General features: G+C 32.1%; 1 protein-coding gene across 1 annotated transcript; it reads right to left on the reverse strand.

Annotated features, from left to right (window-relative positions):
- Positions 1 to 2,344: 2,344 nt before the first annotated feature.
- LOC129290022 (metal transporter Nramp3-like) lies at positions 2,345 to 6,867 on the reverse strand. Its single transcript, XM_054926746.1, has 4 exons — positions 6,203 to 6,867; positions 5,109 to 5,245; positions 3,674 to 4,326; positions 2,345 to 2,884 (listed from the first exon to the last, which is right to left on the reverse strand). Exons 1-4 carry the CDS (start codon positions 6,865 to 6,867, stop codon positions 2,648 to 2,650), a joined length of 1,692 nt encoding a protein of 563 aa, XP_054782721.1. The 3' UTR covers positions 2,345 to 2,647.
- Between the last annotated feature and the right edge of the window lie 9,644 nt (positions 6,868 to 16,511).

Below are 16,511 nucleotides of genomic sequence, written 5' to 3' on the forward strand. Positions count from 1 at the left end.
TAAATAGGACCGAAGAGAACATGAACAAAGCTTATGATTGAGAGATAATGATCCAAGCCATCGTTAATGCTATTCCCATCTTCCCAATGTCCTCCTTCAGATTTTGAAAATAGCTGTGCAAAGATTTAGATGGGCTGGTAGCCAACTTCTAATTTTCTGGGAATTAAACAACGAAGGTGGGGGAGGAAGGAATCTATTTGCGTGCTAGAAGTTATCTCCACCAGCCAAAAACAGAAGGTGTCATGGAATCCTATAGAAGGCTTTAATTTGTAGATATACATATACTCTTTTGGTCTTATTTATAGGATAGGAAGGAAAAATTAATTTCAGTTCTATTCATAGGACATTTCACTATTTTCTATGTTCATCTTTGCCTTTTTACCTTTATTAAATGCTAAAAAAAATTTTAAAAACTATTCTTTTTTTCCTTATAAGGGGAAGAGGTGGAAACTTATTAAAGTTTTAGAAAAATTTAATAAGGTTTAAGGTTTTACTTAATTTCAATGAAATATGTTAGAAGTGACTTACAAATAAGACCAAAAAAAAGTAATCATTAATTCATTCATTTGTCATCATCATTATTAATAAGAATTATAAAAAAATCTAATTTCCTATAGTAGCAGATTGTATTAATTGGTCATTTAACATTTAATTTTTATGTGTTCAAGATTACAATTTACAAACTGATACAAAAATAAGGGAAAATCTTATATACTTAGTCTTGTATACTTAAGGTATTTTTTTTCCAATTAAATCAATACATGTTGTTTTACTAGCAACAAAGGATCTTTTTCTTTATAAAATATGCTTCCTCCCATTAGAGTCACTGAGTCATCAATATGAGGGTCTTACTATCCTTTTAAGCCATGTATTTTTCTAGGGTTATAGGTTTAAAAAATTAGGAGATTTTGGTATAAAAGAGTTTTTAGGCCCCCTATAAAAATAGGCTCAAGCTTGTGCTTATTGCCCGTTTTTGTAACTTTATTTATATAATTTACTTAAAATTTTGAATTACTATATGATAATAGCACAATTTGTTAAATGTTTATTTTAGGTGACAATGATGAAGTTGGTGAGTTTGTTGAAATAGCACCGCCTCTCCTGTGAATCTCTCTTTGAAGGATGTAATATTTTATTTTTAAATGAAGATTGATGATAACAAGGAACGAAGTTTTACATTTTAGATAATAGACAATTTATGGACTTGTATTGTTTATATAAATTATATTTTGGGCTTAGTATTATTTTAATTATATTTCAGAGCTTATTATTATCATTTAAATCGTTAATTAAGGTACTTGATAATTTATGTACATATTAATATAATTAGAAATTTTAATTTAAAAAAAATGCAAGTTTGAAAGCCTGACCTTGAGATCTTTCAATAAGAACTGACTGAAAAAAAAATGCTAATTTTAGAATAAGAGAACTTATTAACAGCTCTACCTCCTATGATAACTAATTTACATATATAAAAAAATACATTTTTTAATCACTTACATCAAAAATTATATCTATTGATTATTGTACACATTAATAAAAGTAGTTTCGGCAAAAATAATAAATATAGAAGACAATTGAGATTTAATTTTTACATTTAAAACACAACTATCTATCTCTATAGTTTCATAGAATTTTGCTTCTAGTTATGGTAGTTTTTTCAATATTTTCAGTCTCTATAGTTTAGCAAAATTGAGTAATGTTTGTTACTCAAGCCTTTATAGTTGCAGTGTTTTCAGTATGTTCCGTCCCTATAAGGACTAAAAGCATTGGAAAAATTACAAGAATTAAAACCAAAACCCAATAAACTTAGAGAGAGAGCAATGATTGTGTTTTTCCTAAAATAAATTCCTTAACAAGCTCCTATATTTAGAATATAAGAGAGTACATTAATGTATGAGAAGAAAAACATTTACTTCAACTTTTTTTCATGATGCTCACATTTTGAATCTCTCCTTTTGCAATTCCTTCTATTATTTGTCTCAATTTAAAGCATTGCGAGAAGGGAAAACATAGCTAAAAGGCTCCCCCCCCCCTTACCCCCCAACCCTTCTATAGTGTCACTCAGCATCATCTTTACTGGTGTTTATATATCTTCAACAAAATTAATAACTGGTATCAAATTTGCAGTAAAACACAGTTCAACTCCTCATTCTTTAAATTTTACTAAAGGAAACACTTCTCCAAAAGAATAAGAAAGAACATATAACAATCTGTAAAACACAAATATCCAAGTATAAATAAATAATTTTTAAAATACATGAACTAAATCAAGAATTGAGTGAAACCCTAATCTGCCCCAAACAATATAATTTACAAGCCTACCTGTAACACAACTGCCCAATTCATTTTCCAGGTTGAGATTGATCAGACTGTTCTAGCTAACAAAGAATGTTAATTATTATTATTAACGACCTTGCTGCGAAACTTCCCATATGTAAGAAACATGGTTATGTAGAGATTTGGCAGCCAGCTTAGACTAATTGCAAGGTACTAAAAACCAAACTAGTATTAAACTGGTTAAGACATTAGATCAAGGGTTAATAGTCAAAACTGTAATCGAATCATGACCAAACCGGTCAAGACACTAATTTAAAGGTTTAACGATGCAGTGCAACTGAACGAGTTAACCTGGATTTCTACATCGTTAATTGGCATCAGCAAGAGAGGAGAAGCGATGACGAGAATGAGGAGAATTAGTGTGGAGGAAAGAGGAAAAGGCACCGCTGTGTTGAAGCAAATAAGCAATGAATGATAACCAAGAAGCTGCACAAAGGAACACCACCAAGCCATACACAAGTCCCTTCACTTCTGAGAGGAAGAAGTCCAGCAACATGTATCCATATACCAGTATCACCACCACTGCCACTGTCCATGCCACTTTCTGCAACATTAATTCATGCAAATTCAAATATATGAAACATCTAATTATTCTGTCCCCACACACACACAGAGAGAGAGAGAGAGAGAGAGAGAGAGGGCGATGTACAATGGCACTGGTGGTTCTATTTCCCTCTGTTACGTTACAGCAAAATATATAATATTACGAGGAGAGAAATAGACACATAGGATTGGCGGTTCCCACATACCAGGTGGGACGACTCACCTACCTTACGTGTCTATCTCTTTCTTTGCAACATTATAGCATTGCAATTGAAATCAAATAAGTTCATATTTAAAAAAAAATTTGAGAAAGATTAAGAAAGTGATAAATTGTAAGATTAAGCGAAAAAAATGACCAAAATTGTTAGACGAATGTATATACATTTCAGCTCTACACAATAATGATCCTACCTCCTTACTAGATCAGCACAATGCTACGTACAAGAAGAAAAATAGACATATGAAGTTGGTTGACGGGAAAACGAGATAACTTAATACCCAATAATTAAAAAAGTTAATTTTTACCAAAAAAAAATTAATATCAAATTAATATTAAAAAAATTTCATATGAATAATACATGTTAAAAATTTTAAATCTAAAATGTTAAAATTAGTTTGGCTCAGATCTTACTTTATGATGAGCGCCTAAACTTAACCCACCCCACCGCAAACAATCAAGAAAGTGATAGTTGCAACGTATACATTATCATCACTTTAAAGTGACACAACCACCAAATAGTTGGATGAATATATATATAGATATATATGTGTGTGTATACATAAGTCTCACCTCCACAACAGGTCCAATTCTGAATGTCCCCATGACCTCCTGTTTAGACACCAACGTAAGAAGAGGAATAAGAGCAAAAGGAATCTGAATAGACTGAACCACATTGAGCCACTCATTCAAAGTATCCAAAGATCCTTCAGAAGTATTAAACACAAGAGCCACAATCATGGTCGGAACAATCGCTAAGCTTCTCGTGATCAAAGCTCTTAACCATTTCTTCAAACGCAGCTTCAGAAACCCTTCGGTAATAAACTGTCCTGCATACGTACCAGTAATAGTACTGCTCTGTCCTGCTGCTAGTAACCCTATTCCCCATATATACAATATAGGGAACATCCCTCCGCCGTACTTGTCCTGAAGGAACTCGCCGGCGTTTACGAGACCAATCGTTCCGGCTTGGTCGGTGCAGTAGAAAACCCTAGCGAAGACAGTCATGACTGAGAGGTTGATGAAGAAGGTGATGAGGAGTGCGAGTGAGGACTCGATTGTGTAGTAGTTGAGAGCCTCTTGGACTTGGCCTTTGTTGTGAATGTTGATGTTTCTGGATTGGACCAGGGCTGAGTGGAGGAACACGTTGTGTGGGGTTATCACACAGCCTATCAGTTCCACAGCTTGACGAAGCGTTCTTGAGCTCACTTTTGGGACCAAAATGCCTGCACGAAGAAGAAGTACGAATGTTATTAGTCTTTAAACTTCTTTCCATTGCTTCAAGTCCTTTCAAAATATGAGCTTAAATATGAGTATAAGAACTTAATGGTGACTTACATGTACTCCATTCGATCCAAAATATAAGTATTTTTTAACAATAACCTGCATGCCAATGAAATTTCTATTCCCTTAAAAATATATATTGCCTTTTCTTTTTACCCTTAGTTTCAATTTATGATCATAAGTGAGAAAAGTGTCACAAATTGACATGCATAGGAATTTAGGTTAATAAATACAAGGGGTAAATGGACATTTTTTTTACAATATAATTACTAAGTTACTTATATTTTAAACAAAGATTACTTGGCAGAAAATACTTATATTTTAGACCAGAGGGAGTAAAATACTTTGTTAATCCTTTGTGCTGATTTGTTAAAATTATGATAAGTTGTATAGAGTAGAAGACAAAAAAAAAATTAAAGAAAGAAAGAAAGAAAGACATTAAAATGCACAATGGATGAACTTTAGAAGAAATAAGACTTCACAGTTGGGACTGACATGCAGAAAGGTTAGTCCAACTCATCTTAACTTTACTAACTTGACAATAAAATTAACAGTTATGTTCACATCAGCAAATTTAGCTCCATTAATGATGATAAGAATTAATGTTGTAGACAAATCAAACTTATGGACTTAGAATAATGGGGAAAAAAGTAGAGAGACTAATTAAAAAAAAAAAGCTAAAAGTATATTGAAGGATTATTGATGTGATGAGAGATTTGTATACCGATAAGAAGTTGTTTAGGACTAGGCTTTGTTTCAAGGAACATCCAAGCAAAGGAAAGGGCCATAGTTCCAATGAATATTGCGAAGACACCTTCCAGCTTCCTCACTCCATAGTTCTCTAGGAACAGGAACACAAAACTGTGCTTACAAAGAGACAAGTTTGAATCATGATTAGGGTTTTCTGAAGAAATTATAAGAACTGTACTACTCCCAATTGGCTAGCTAATTAAAGAAAAAAAATTGAGCGAGTTGGGCATTATGAAATATCACAGCAGGCTCCATTATTCAAATTCTCACAAAATATTTAATTGCCCACCTAAATATATACTTCTAGATTACTCCCTTCAGCCTAAATGCACATGACCATTAACGGCATGATATAATATTTAGGAATAATATAATTTTTTGTACCAAAACTTTTTCTCAATTATCAATTTAGTCTCTAAATTTTGACTTAATACAACTCAATTTTTATAGTTGTTGAATTAAGGAATTATAAAGAAATGAGTTGTATCGAGTCAAAAAAAATTGAGTTGTTTCAAGTTCAGAAATTGTAGGGACCAAGTCATTTGAGCCAAAATTCAAAAACTAAATTACTAATTGACATGAAGCACAAGAATCAAAAGTTATATTTTCACTAATAGCTATTAGCTATATATTACCAAATATACACGTATTCAATTAATGTAGAAGTGAGTGAGAAATAGAGTCTATCCATCATATCAATTTTTTTTTTTTTGAAAAAGATTAAGATTATTGATTATCTTTGACTATATTCTTTAATCCACAAAATTCAGTTAAAAATATCATTTATTCATAATCAAACAGAGTATTTATAAAGAAGACCCTCACACCAAAGGAAAAATTATTAAAACCTTTTATGAGTTATGAGGCAAGCAATTCTTACTAACTATATAGAGTAACATTTGTTGATATTTATGAGACTTAAAAATATAATTATAGAAATTTATATTAAAAGTACTATATATATATATATATATAGTACCTCCACACATACATTTAAAATTAAGTATCTGAGAAAACATTTATTAAGAACTAAGAGAATGTGTCACAAACTTATATATATGCACATACCTATCCAAGGCTGTGATTACCACTCCTGCCCAAATAGGTAAAATCCCATGACTTAGAATTTTGATGGCTATGGCACTACCAATAACCTCCTGAATATCTGCAGCTATCAAAGCCATTTCTGCCATCACATACAGCACCAACCTCGCCCATCTTCCATACTCCTCCTGGCACAGCTCCGCCAAGTGCCGCCCGGTCGCCACCCCAAGCCTTGCTGACAACAGCTGTATCAGCAACCCCATGATCGTCGTCCACATCAAAAGCCACAACAATGAGTACCCTCCAATGGCTCCTGCCTGCAAATCTCCCTCCAAATTCCCTGGGTCCAAAAACGCTACGCTCATCAGCAGCCCCGGGCCCGTGAACAGCCACAGCTTCCGCCATGAGAACGGCGGCACCACCATGCCGGAAGAAGAAGAAGAAGAGGACTCCAAGTCAAATATATGCACCTTCACCTTCTCTGCGTGCACAACTTCCTCGTTGTTGTCCTCCGCATGGGAGGTCGCCGACCTTGAAGGCTCCGGTAACCTCCACGGCGGCGGTGATGACAACGGTATTGTCTCGCATTGATGTAGAAATACGTTCTCGTCGGCGTCTTCATCTTCTTTGCGTCGTTGTTCTACTTGTTTATTATCATCATGTCCGAGTTTCTGAAGGTTAGAGCTCATTATTGTCTGGTACGATACAGCATGGATAATAGTAATGTTTCAGGTTTTGATTCTGATTTTGATATTACTCGATTTTTTTTTCTTTTTTGGGAATTTGGAGAAGAAGATGGAAGGAAATGATCAGCAGGACAATATATGGATATGTAAGGGAAAGAGAGAATCCAGGGGATGCACGAGAATTTAGACCTCATGCTATTTTTGAACTGTTTAGAGGATTATATATATACTATATTTATTTGCCATAATTGTTATATTTTCGATGAAGATGTAAATAAATTTGGTGGGATTTTTATTGGTTGGTGGGATCACTTTTAGTTGTGCAGTAATTGAAGATAATGAATGTGATGAACAAAATTAGCATAAGTAGAAGGAATAACTCATTTTAAAGCACACATTTTTTTAAAAAAAATACATATAAATCCTATCGAGTAAACTTATTCATAAATAAATTATATGAAATTTAGAAAACACAGCCAAATCTTTTGAAATTTCAATGTAATTTGAAATTAGCATGCAAAAACAATGATGTCCATATTAAAAATACATTATGTTAATTAAATAATTTACAACTATCACTTCAACTTTTTATAACTGTAATATCAAATTTTTACCTCAAATATTCAAATATTTTAACTATTAGATATGTAAAGTTACAGTTATAAAAAGTTAAAGTGATAGTTGTAAATTAATAATAAAGTAGTTGTAAACAATTAGTATTAAACTTTTTAATAATGTATGATTGCTTTAACTATTAAATATGTGAATTTATTGTTATAAAAAGTTGAAGTGATTGTTGTTAATTATTTGATTGATATAATATATTTTTAATAAAGGCATTAGTATCTTTTGACATTCAAATTACACTTAGGTCTCAAGGGACCTTTTCTAAATTTTCTGAAATTCATTTGTAAATAAATTTGTTTCAAAAGACCTATATGTAATTTTTTCTTTTAAAAATTAATTAAATTAAATTAAAATTTAGTGCAAAATTAAAGAAGTAAAAGTTTACTTGTGAACTGGAAAAAAAAAACCATATATTTATGGAAAACTTGTATAGGGTTTTCCCAATGTGTTAGTTTTGTAGCATTCAAATCTAAATAAATCCTGACTGGTTGAACCAGTGTCATAACTTATTTAATAAAATGTTATGTTCATGACTATTTCAATTGTGATTTTGGCCATTAATTTTTGAACCATTATTTTAACTGATTTAATGACCGGTCCATATATTCAATACCAACCTGATTAGTTTTAAAAAAAATAAGAATAAACTGTTGAAGCAGAGTGAGATTAATTTTTTGCTCAGGATAGAGATAATTATCAAAAGACTTGTATTTGGCATAATTACATATCTTGAGGACTTGAAGAAATTACATATGAGCAATCTTTTTCAGTTCTCAGTGATGGAAGCAAACAAAATTGGGAGAATGATATTAAAGTTTCAAAATAATGAATTTATAACAGTCTTCGAGAAAATTTTAAAAAAATAAGTTGTAAATATTGATTTAAATAGTTATAAATTCAGAAGTTTTAAATACAAATAAAATATTTAAATTTTAAATATAACTCTTTGTTTATAATTAAAATTTTTATTTGTAACTGTTTAGATCAATATTGACAATTTATTTAAAAAAAATTGTTGATGACTTATTTGTTATTCGTAGTATGGGACTTTATGTCAATCTCCCAACAAAATTTGGCGTGCCTGCAAAAAGTACATACATATATAAAATGGATCTTGTGCTAATAATGAATATATAATATAAAGTTTATAACAATTAACACTATAAGTTATAAATTGTACAATTTATTCTTTACATCAGATTAAATGGAAAAAAAACATGTATAAATCTATAAATGTTTGTAGTATTTTTTTCAATTTAATTTTTATTCTTATTAATATTTTTAACCTTTGTACTTTTAATTTCTTAAGAAATTAAAAAATGCCAAAAACTCTCTCATTTTTGTGGCCAATTTTTTTTGTGAGAAGCATTTTTCCGAATACAAATTTCCGCTTACCATTTATTTTTTAAGTTGTCTCATTCTATTTTTCTTCTTTTTTTAATAGAAGATTTAAAATCATAATTCCTCAATTATCCTAAAATGCTCAATCAGCTAATCAGTCAGTGTAACGGTTGGCTGCTTGTCCTCCTTAGTCCTTTCTTCAATTACACTTCCACATTCCAAATGGGGCCCAAGTAATTGAGCATTTATAGTTATACCCCTTTTTGGATGAAATAATCAAAATTTGTATTAGGGTTAAATGATAATTTAGCTCCTAAACTATAGATCCAAAAACATCTAGAACACTAAATTTATTTTTAGCTTAATGTTACTTCTTCAACTTTTGAAAAAAGTACAATATTACCTCTGTTATTAATAAAAATTAACTTTAAACTTAGATAACTAGAAAATTACAGAAAATAACTAAAAATTACACACAAGAACCCTAAAATTACAAGAAAAATTTTACATAATTTTTAAGGTCATATTTTGTTATTCTTTTAGTTAACTAACAATTAAAGTTAACTTTTATTAGTGGTAGGAGTGACATTACACCTTTTTCAAAAATTGAAGTTGAATATTACTAAAAATAAATTTATGGTCCTAGATATTTTTGGATATATAATTTAGATACAATCAATAATTCAGGTGGGCCAGGCTTATTTGAGCCGAATTTAAAATATCATACTTTTTTAAAAAAACTCATACAATTAAGTTAGGCTCTAACTTTTTTCGTGGGGTTTCCAATGGTTGGGCTTATTCCAATCGAGTTTAATGTATCCTACCTTTTTGAAAAAACCTATATTATCAAGCATGTCTCTAATTTTTTTTCAAACAGGTTCGGACTAAGCTGTTGGGTTTAGGCTAAATTTTTTGCTCTAAATTTAGGAACAAATTCTCCTTTTACCCTTTTTATTAAATAAAGAAAAAGGTGAATAGAAGCCTTTGATCGAAGAACCCATTTTTGATTCTACTTGAGTACTCTCACTCAAGCATAAAGACAACTACTCTTTCGAATTTAATATAATAATAAATATGCGAGAAATTCGAGAAAAAGAAACAAGTATCCTTAATTAATTAGTATTAATTGAACAATTTGCAATCATCCAAATTCGTAATCTGCGTCTCTCCACTTGCCTAGTTGTTCGCTGGTGCTTCGAATTTGGTCGATATGCTTGGGTACCATTATCGATGACAGAATACCAAAACGACACAGAACAGAGGAAGAAAAGACAACCATTGTCCCTCAAGTAGCATTGTTTTATGTGATCACTAAACGGATGCTTTGAACTTGCTTATTAAATCCTCGGATACCATTGCATTGTTTTACTTAATCAAGTCATGGTCACTAATTTATTAGGGAGAATAATATCAAAGACATTTTAAAAAATTTATTCACAAATAAGAATCATGATAGAATTATTTGTTGTTAAAATGATAACAAAATTTTTTTCCCTCACAAACGACGACTTGTTAGTTTTTATTTATAAATAATTTTTTTAAAAAAATCTTTGGATAATGTGATTCTCCCTTTAAGGGATCATAATTTTTCCCATACACTCCCTAGATAGTGGGTATAATAAGAAAAATTACATATAAGTCTCGAAGAAGAAAGCTAATTACTTACAAATGTCGTCCGCTTGTAAATAATGAAGTTTTAACATATAAATATAGAGATTTGATTTGTAAATAAATTAAAGAAATAATTAATTTTTTTTATTTAAGACCTGGTTGCAATTCTTCCAATATGATTACTAATAGGGTATCAACATGCAGTAGTATTTACATGTCATCCTATATGATATTTTGCATAGATTAGATAGTTTAAACCTATTGACAAATGATTCCTTAATCTATAATTTTTATTTATCTTGTCATTCGCACTTTATCTGCATATATGGTCCAAGCGATGCCTTCTTCTCTCACCAGTCTCTTTGTTCACTCCCTTCGCACCCTCACCCATTGTTCTCTCTGTACTCTGTCACTGCCTTCTCCGGTGAACACTACTGACGATGATAGCAATGGCAACTTTGATTAAAGTGCACTTCTTTAAAAAAAATAATAGTTAAGTTCCAAAACGATAAATTATTAACAATTAGGTTTCTAGTAAAACTTTTTGAAAAATAACTTGTAAATATCAATTTAAATAATTTTAAACTCAAAAATTCTATTTGCCAATAAGGTAGTTAAGTTCTTTATGTAACCCCTACATTACAACTGGGATTCCTGTCTACAATTATAACCTAACTGTTATTAATTTTTTTTTTTAGAACTTTAATTTCATTCTCTGTTCTAGCTTTGGTCCCAGAAAAAAAAAAAAAGCCCTGCCGCAGATCCTTAAATATAATTTTCATTACGCAAAACAAGTATCAATAGATTTTTAGGCCATTTCTGGGAACTATAGCACACTTGCTAGGACTTCTATATCCAACTAAAGTGGCTATTGTGCATTTGCAAGACAAGCCTACAATTTTTTAGATGACAAGCATAATTTTTTTCAAAAAAACACAATTATTAATCTTTTTAATTTTATCAATGTTTGCTTTTAGTTCGCGTAATTTTTTTTTCAATATTTTTAATTTCTATAGTTTTTGAAAGATCAAATTACGTTTGTTTTTCAAGTCTTTATAATTTTAGTTTTTTCAATGTTTTTTTAATTCTTATAAGAACGAAAAACACTGAAAAAAATATAAAGATTAAAAACAAATAAAACTATAAAAATCAAAGACTATTTTTTTCTTTTTTTTCTTTTTTACATTTGATATTGGCATCTATGACTGATTCCTAACATGCCTAACATATAAGTGAGACTCAAAAGTTGCACAAAAACTTCCGTGTGCAACAAACAAAATGCTTCAGAAAATGGAGGGGATTCCATTGCTCACTAAACCAGAGCTATAACCTATTCCTGCATACAGAGGAGCATAGATGAATGGGTGGATATATATATATATAGAGAGAGAGGAGGAGAGAGAGAGAGGAATAATATTCCTCTGGTTCTAATTATAAGCGTGATTAACTAGAACTAGGGAAAATTTTACAATTGATTGATTCTACCTAAAAATTTAATAAATTTCCAACCATATCCCTATTAAGGCTATGCAAAAAAACCTCAGACCCGATCTGTTTGGTTTGACCCGGCATGACCTGGTCTGACCCGATCCTAAAAAAATCAACCCGAATAAAAGACTGAACTAAACGAGTCAAACTACACATACAGATCAGACCAGACTAGAGACTGCTCTTTTGGACCAATTAGTCTGGCCCGATCCAGGTTATTTTTTAATATTAAATATTAAATAATTATATTATTTACACCAAAAAAAAATCTTATGCTGACTCGCTGAGCTTCACGTCTCACACCTCAATTCCTCACGCGCATGCCTCGGATTCAGTCTCTAAAGTCTGAAGTCTATCTGAGCTTATTACACTCATTTGTCATTTCTCCATTTTGCTTGCCTGTTGCCCTAGCTGTAGCTCTCTAAAGTTTCACTCATCTCTTTGCCTCTCCTTGGTCGGCTGTCACCCTATTTCTCCTAAAGCATGCCGATGAAAAAGAACATCGCGATCGCTTGACTACTTCACTTAGCTTTCCAATTCATCATGCATTTTCCTCCTTCTCCAGCGACAGCGTTGGCAGCTGAAAGGAATTCATATTTTGTGGTTTTTCTTCTAGTTTTGCTTGCTCTGTTTCTAGTTTTTCTTCACTCAGCCTTCTGATTCATCGTGCATTCTAGTTTTGCTTGCTTATTTCTGGTTTTTCTTGCTTTGTTTCTAGCTTCTCTGATGATTTCTATGCCATTTTTGCATGCTTTTGTTCTATTACTTCTCTCTTTCTAGTTTTGTTTGCTTTTCATTGAGGTTGCTACGGTGAGAGATGTACTATTGTTGCCATTTTCAAAAATTCACATTTTCGCCCTTTTGGCGAGAGACACTTCTATTGTTGCTATAGATTGATCTTTTGTTGCTAACTTGCTATAGATGGCTTTGGTTTTAGAGGATCATTCCTCATTTTTGGTTGATATAATCTGATATTTATTATATTTTCGGTAAGATTGCTAAAAATATGATATTTGAACCTTATATCAGTATTTTGAGGATAAATTTCTACAACAATTGGATTATCTGTGCTTATAATATTAATTGTTGGATTTGATTTGTTGGTGATCATGACAGAGAAGTGGCTCTGTATATGTCATATTTCTTTGGGAAAAGTCTGACTCTATACTTGTGTTTGTGATTTTATAAGTTAACATTGTGCCTTGTTTTTCATGTTAGAGACATGGTGGACGAAACTTATGTATCTGCTAGTATTGACCAACCCTTGCCAACACAATTAATTGGTTCTAGTCAAAATGAAATGCCACCTCCTACTAGACCAACTCCACCAACTCCTTCTCTTGTAGCTGTTGATCCTACCTCTAACCTTGCACAAGATTGTGGTGCAGAGAATGTGAGCAGAAAGAGAAAAGAGCCTGAGAAGAAGAGTAAACAATCACAAGTTTGGGAGCATTTTGTGAAGTTACTTTTAGAAGAAACAAATGGAGAGGTTAGAGCTTATTGCAAATGCTGTCATGCAACTTATACTTGTGACCCAAACAAGCATGGGACAACATCATTAAAAAGGCACTTTCCAAAATATCCTAAAAACCCACATAAGGCTACCACAATACCAAAGCAATCAATGTTGAACTACGTGACGCCAAGTGGGCAAGGAGGAGGCTTAGTCTCTCATGTTTTCAACCAAAACCGATATAGAAGGACATTGGCTAAATTTGTTATTTGTGATGAGATGCCATTCAGGATAATTGAGAAGCATGGGTTTAGAAACTTTATGAGAAAGCTGGAACCAAAATTTCGAATCCCTTTGCGAACAACAGTTGCTAGAGATTGTTGGCAATTATACCTTGAAGAAATCAAGATATTGAAGCAAGTGTTGAAGAAGTCTGCAAATTATGTTTGCTTGACAACTGATTGCTGGACATCTACTTAAAATTTCAATTATTATGCCTTACTTGTCATTTCATTGATCCTGAGTGAAAGTTGCACAAGATGATATTAAATTTCTGCATGATTAAGAATCATAGGGATGACACAATTGGAAAGACAATTGAGAAATGTCTATTAGAATGGGGAATTGAGAAGGTGTTTACCATAACAATAGACAATGCATCATCTAATGACACAGCTTTGTTTTATTTGAAAAGAAGGCTTAGGAATTGGAAGGGCATGGTTTGTGGGGGTGATTACCTTCAATTGAGATGTTGTGCACATATTCTTAACTTGATGGTTAATGATGGGTTGAAGGAGTTGAAGAACAGCTTTAATGCAATCCGCAATGCAATTAAATATGTTCATTATTCTCCTACTCATCTTCAAAAGTTTAAAAATGTTGCTGAGTTGGAGAAATTGGACACTACTAGCTTTGTTTGCCTTGATGTCAATACTCAGTGGAATTCAACTTACTTGATGTTGGAATCCACTTTGAAGTTTCAAATGGCTTTTAAATGCCTAGAAGATGAAGATGAAGATTATATGGGGCATTTCATTGGAGGCACTAAGCGTGAAGGCCCTCTTAAAGTTAGTGATTGGAACAAGGCACGTGTCTTTCTCAAATTTTTAAAGGTATTCTATGACATAACTTTGATGTTTTTAAGTTCACTAAATGTTAATTCTAACACTTGTTTTCATCAAATTGCTCTTATTCATGAGTTGTTGGAAGAGAACATTGTGAATGTTGATCCTTTGCTTATGAAAATGTCCCTAAGTATGAGAAGCAAGTATGAAAAATATTGGGGTCAAACAGAGAATATGAATCCTTTACTCATTCTAGCGGTGATTTTGGATCCTCCGTACAAGCTTGCTTATGTGAATCATATATTTGAGTAGCTTTTTCTTGATCTTGAAGTTTGCATGGCCATGAAAATTAAGATCAAAGATGTCTTGTACTGTATGTTTGATGAGTATTCTAAAGGACTAGGGACTAGTACCCCAAGCAATGCTTCTTCTTCTACACTTCTAGGATCATCAACATGTTCAATGTTTGAAGGCCAAGGGGGTATAGATCCAGGTCACAGGTGGTTAGCATCTCAAAAAGAAAAAACCTCATCAGACCACAATCAGAATTAGATAAATATCTTTCATCTAATTCTACTGATGATACCCCTGTTGATGATAATTTTAATATATTAGCATGGTGGAGAGCTAATTCTAGCAAATACAAGGTTCTTTCTATGATGGCACGTGATGTCTTGGCTATTCCAGTGTCTACAGTGGCCTCTGAATCGGCCTCCAGCATAAGAGGACGTGTAGTGGACTCTTATAGGAATTCACTATCACTAAAGATGACTGAAGCACTTATCTGTGCTCAAAATTGGCTGCTTCCTGGACAATCCATCTCTGAATTTGCATCTATGCTTCAAGAATTTGATAATTTTTAGGAGACCAAGGGAGTGGTGAAGACTGATATGTGTTGCAATGATGGTATTGACTATTTATATTTTATATGAATTGTTATATGTTTCAGTTGTATTTGTTTTTTTTTTTTGTGATATAATGCCATTGACTATTTATATTTTATATTTTTTTTAGATCTTTTCAGTGTTACTAATGTTGGAGAAGATAGTTGTGTGAGCGTCATTTGATGTTGTATGGTGCTTATGTTTGTTAACTTTCAAACTTTCAAATATTTTGAATACATTTTGGACACATCTCACTAACTTTTTGTTATGTGAAGAAGCATGATGATAGTTTGATAAGCTAATGCTTATTTTTTAGCTAGCTAGCTACATCATGTGGTTGGCTAGAATATGTGGATAGTCATTTTTTTAGATAGACTATAGAGCTTGATAATGAAATGTTGAATTGTTGACTAAGTAGACTATGGTGAGATGTATATATTCTGAATATGAATATATTAATGAGTTTATTACTTGGCACTTATCTAGCATGCATGTTTAAGGGGGTTGACGAGAGCTGGAGGTAACAAATAGTACCATGAATGTGTGGGGAAGATGATGTTTGGATTAGCATCTATGTAGTCATATGGGTCTTCAATTTTTTCTTTTAGTGTTCCGTTTTTTTTTCAATGTAATTTGATAGTAGAAGAAAAGTAAGTCTCCCATCTATTTTTAATTTCATCATCTGTAACTAAGGGGATTAATGGAAAAGTATCGTTGTAAAGATAAAGATCTACACATGGTTTTTATTGATTTGGAAAAAGCTTATGACCGTATACCAAGAGAAGTGCTTTGGAAAGCGTTAGAAAAAAAGGGAGTACGGATTGCTTATATTAAAGCCATACAAGATATGTATGAGGGGGTAAAAACTAGTATAAGAACGCCTAGTGGTCAAACAAAGGATTTTCCTATAAAGATTGGACTACATCAGGGATCATCTCTAAGTCCTTATCTGTTCAATTTGATCTTAAATGTTTTGACGGAACATATTCAAGGGGAAATTTCAAAATGCATGCTCTTCGCGGATGATATAGTTCTTATAGCAGATACAAGAGAAGAGGTTAATTGCAAACTTGAGTTATGGAGGAGGACAATGGAGTCGAAAGGTTTTCGTCTGAGTAGAAGTAAGACGGAATATTTATATTGTAAATTTGGTAAAGGACTATTCGACAATAATTTGGA

The sequence above is a fragment of the Prosopis cineraria genome, unplaced genomic scaffold, assembly GCF_029017545.1.
Source record: "Prosopis cineraria cultivar Desert tree isolate PC_DT_omini unplaced genomic scaffold, ASM2901754v1 PC13, whole genome shotgun sequence".
Lineage (NCBI taxonomy): Eukaryota > Viridiplantae > Streptophyta > Magnoliopsida > Fabales > Fabaceae > Prosopis > Prosopis cineraria.

What these genes read in the sequence shown, in the direction of transcription:
- LOC129290022 (XM_054926746.1), bottom strand. Translation starts at nt 6,867, where the DNA reads ATGAGCTCTAACCTTCAGAAACTCGGACATGATGATAATAAACAAGTA. An exon ending in GTAATCACAGCCTTGGATAG is followed by an intron (nt 5,246 to 6,202) that starts GTATGTGCATAT and finishes TTGTAAGCACAG; the next exon opens with TTTTGTGTTCCTGTTCCTAG. An exon ending in GAATTGGACCTGTTGTGGAG is followed by an intron (nt 2,885 to 3,673) that starts GTGAGACTTATG and finishes TTAATGTTGCAG; the next exon opens with AAAGTGGCATGGACAGTGGC.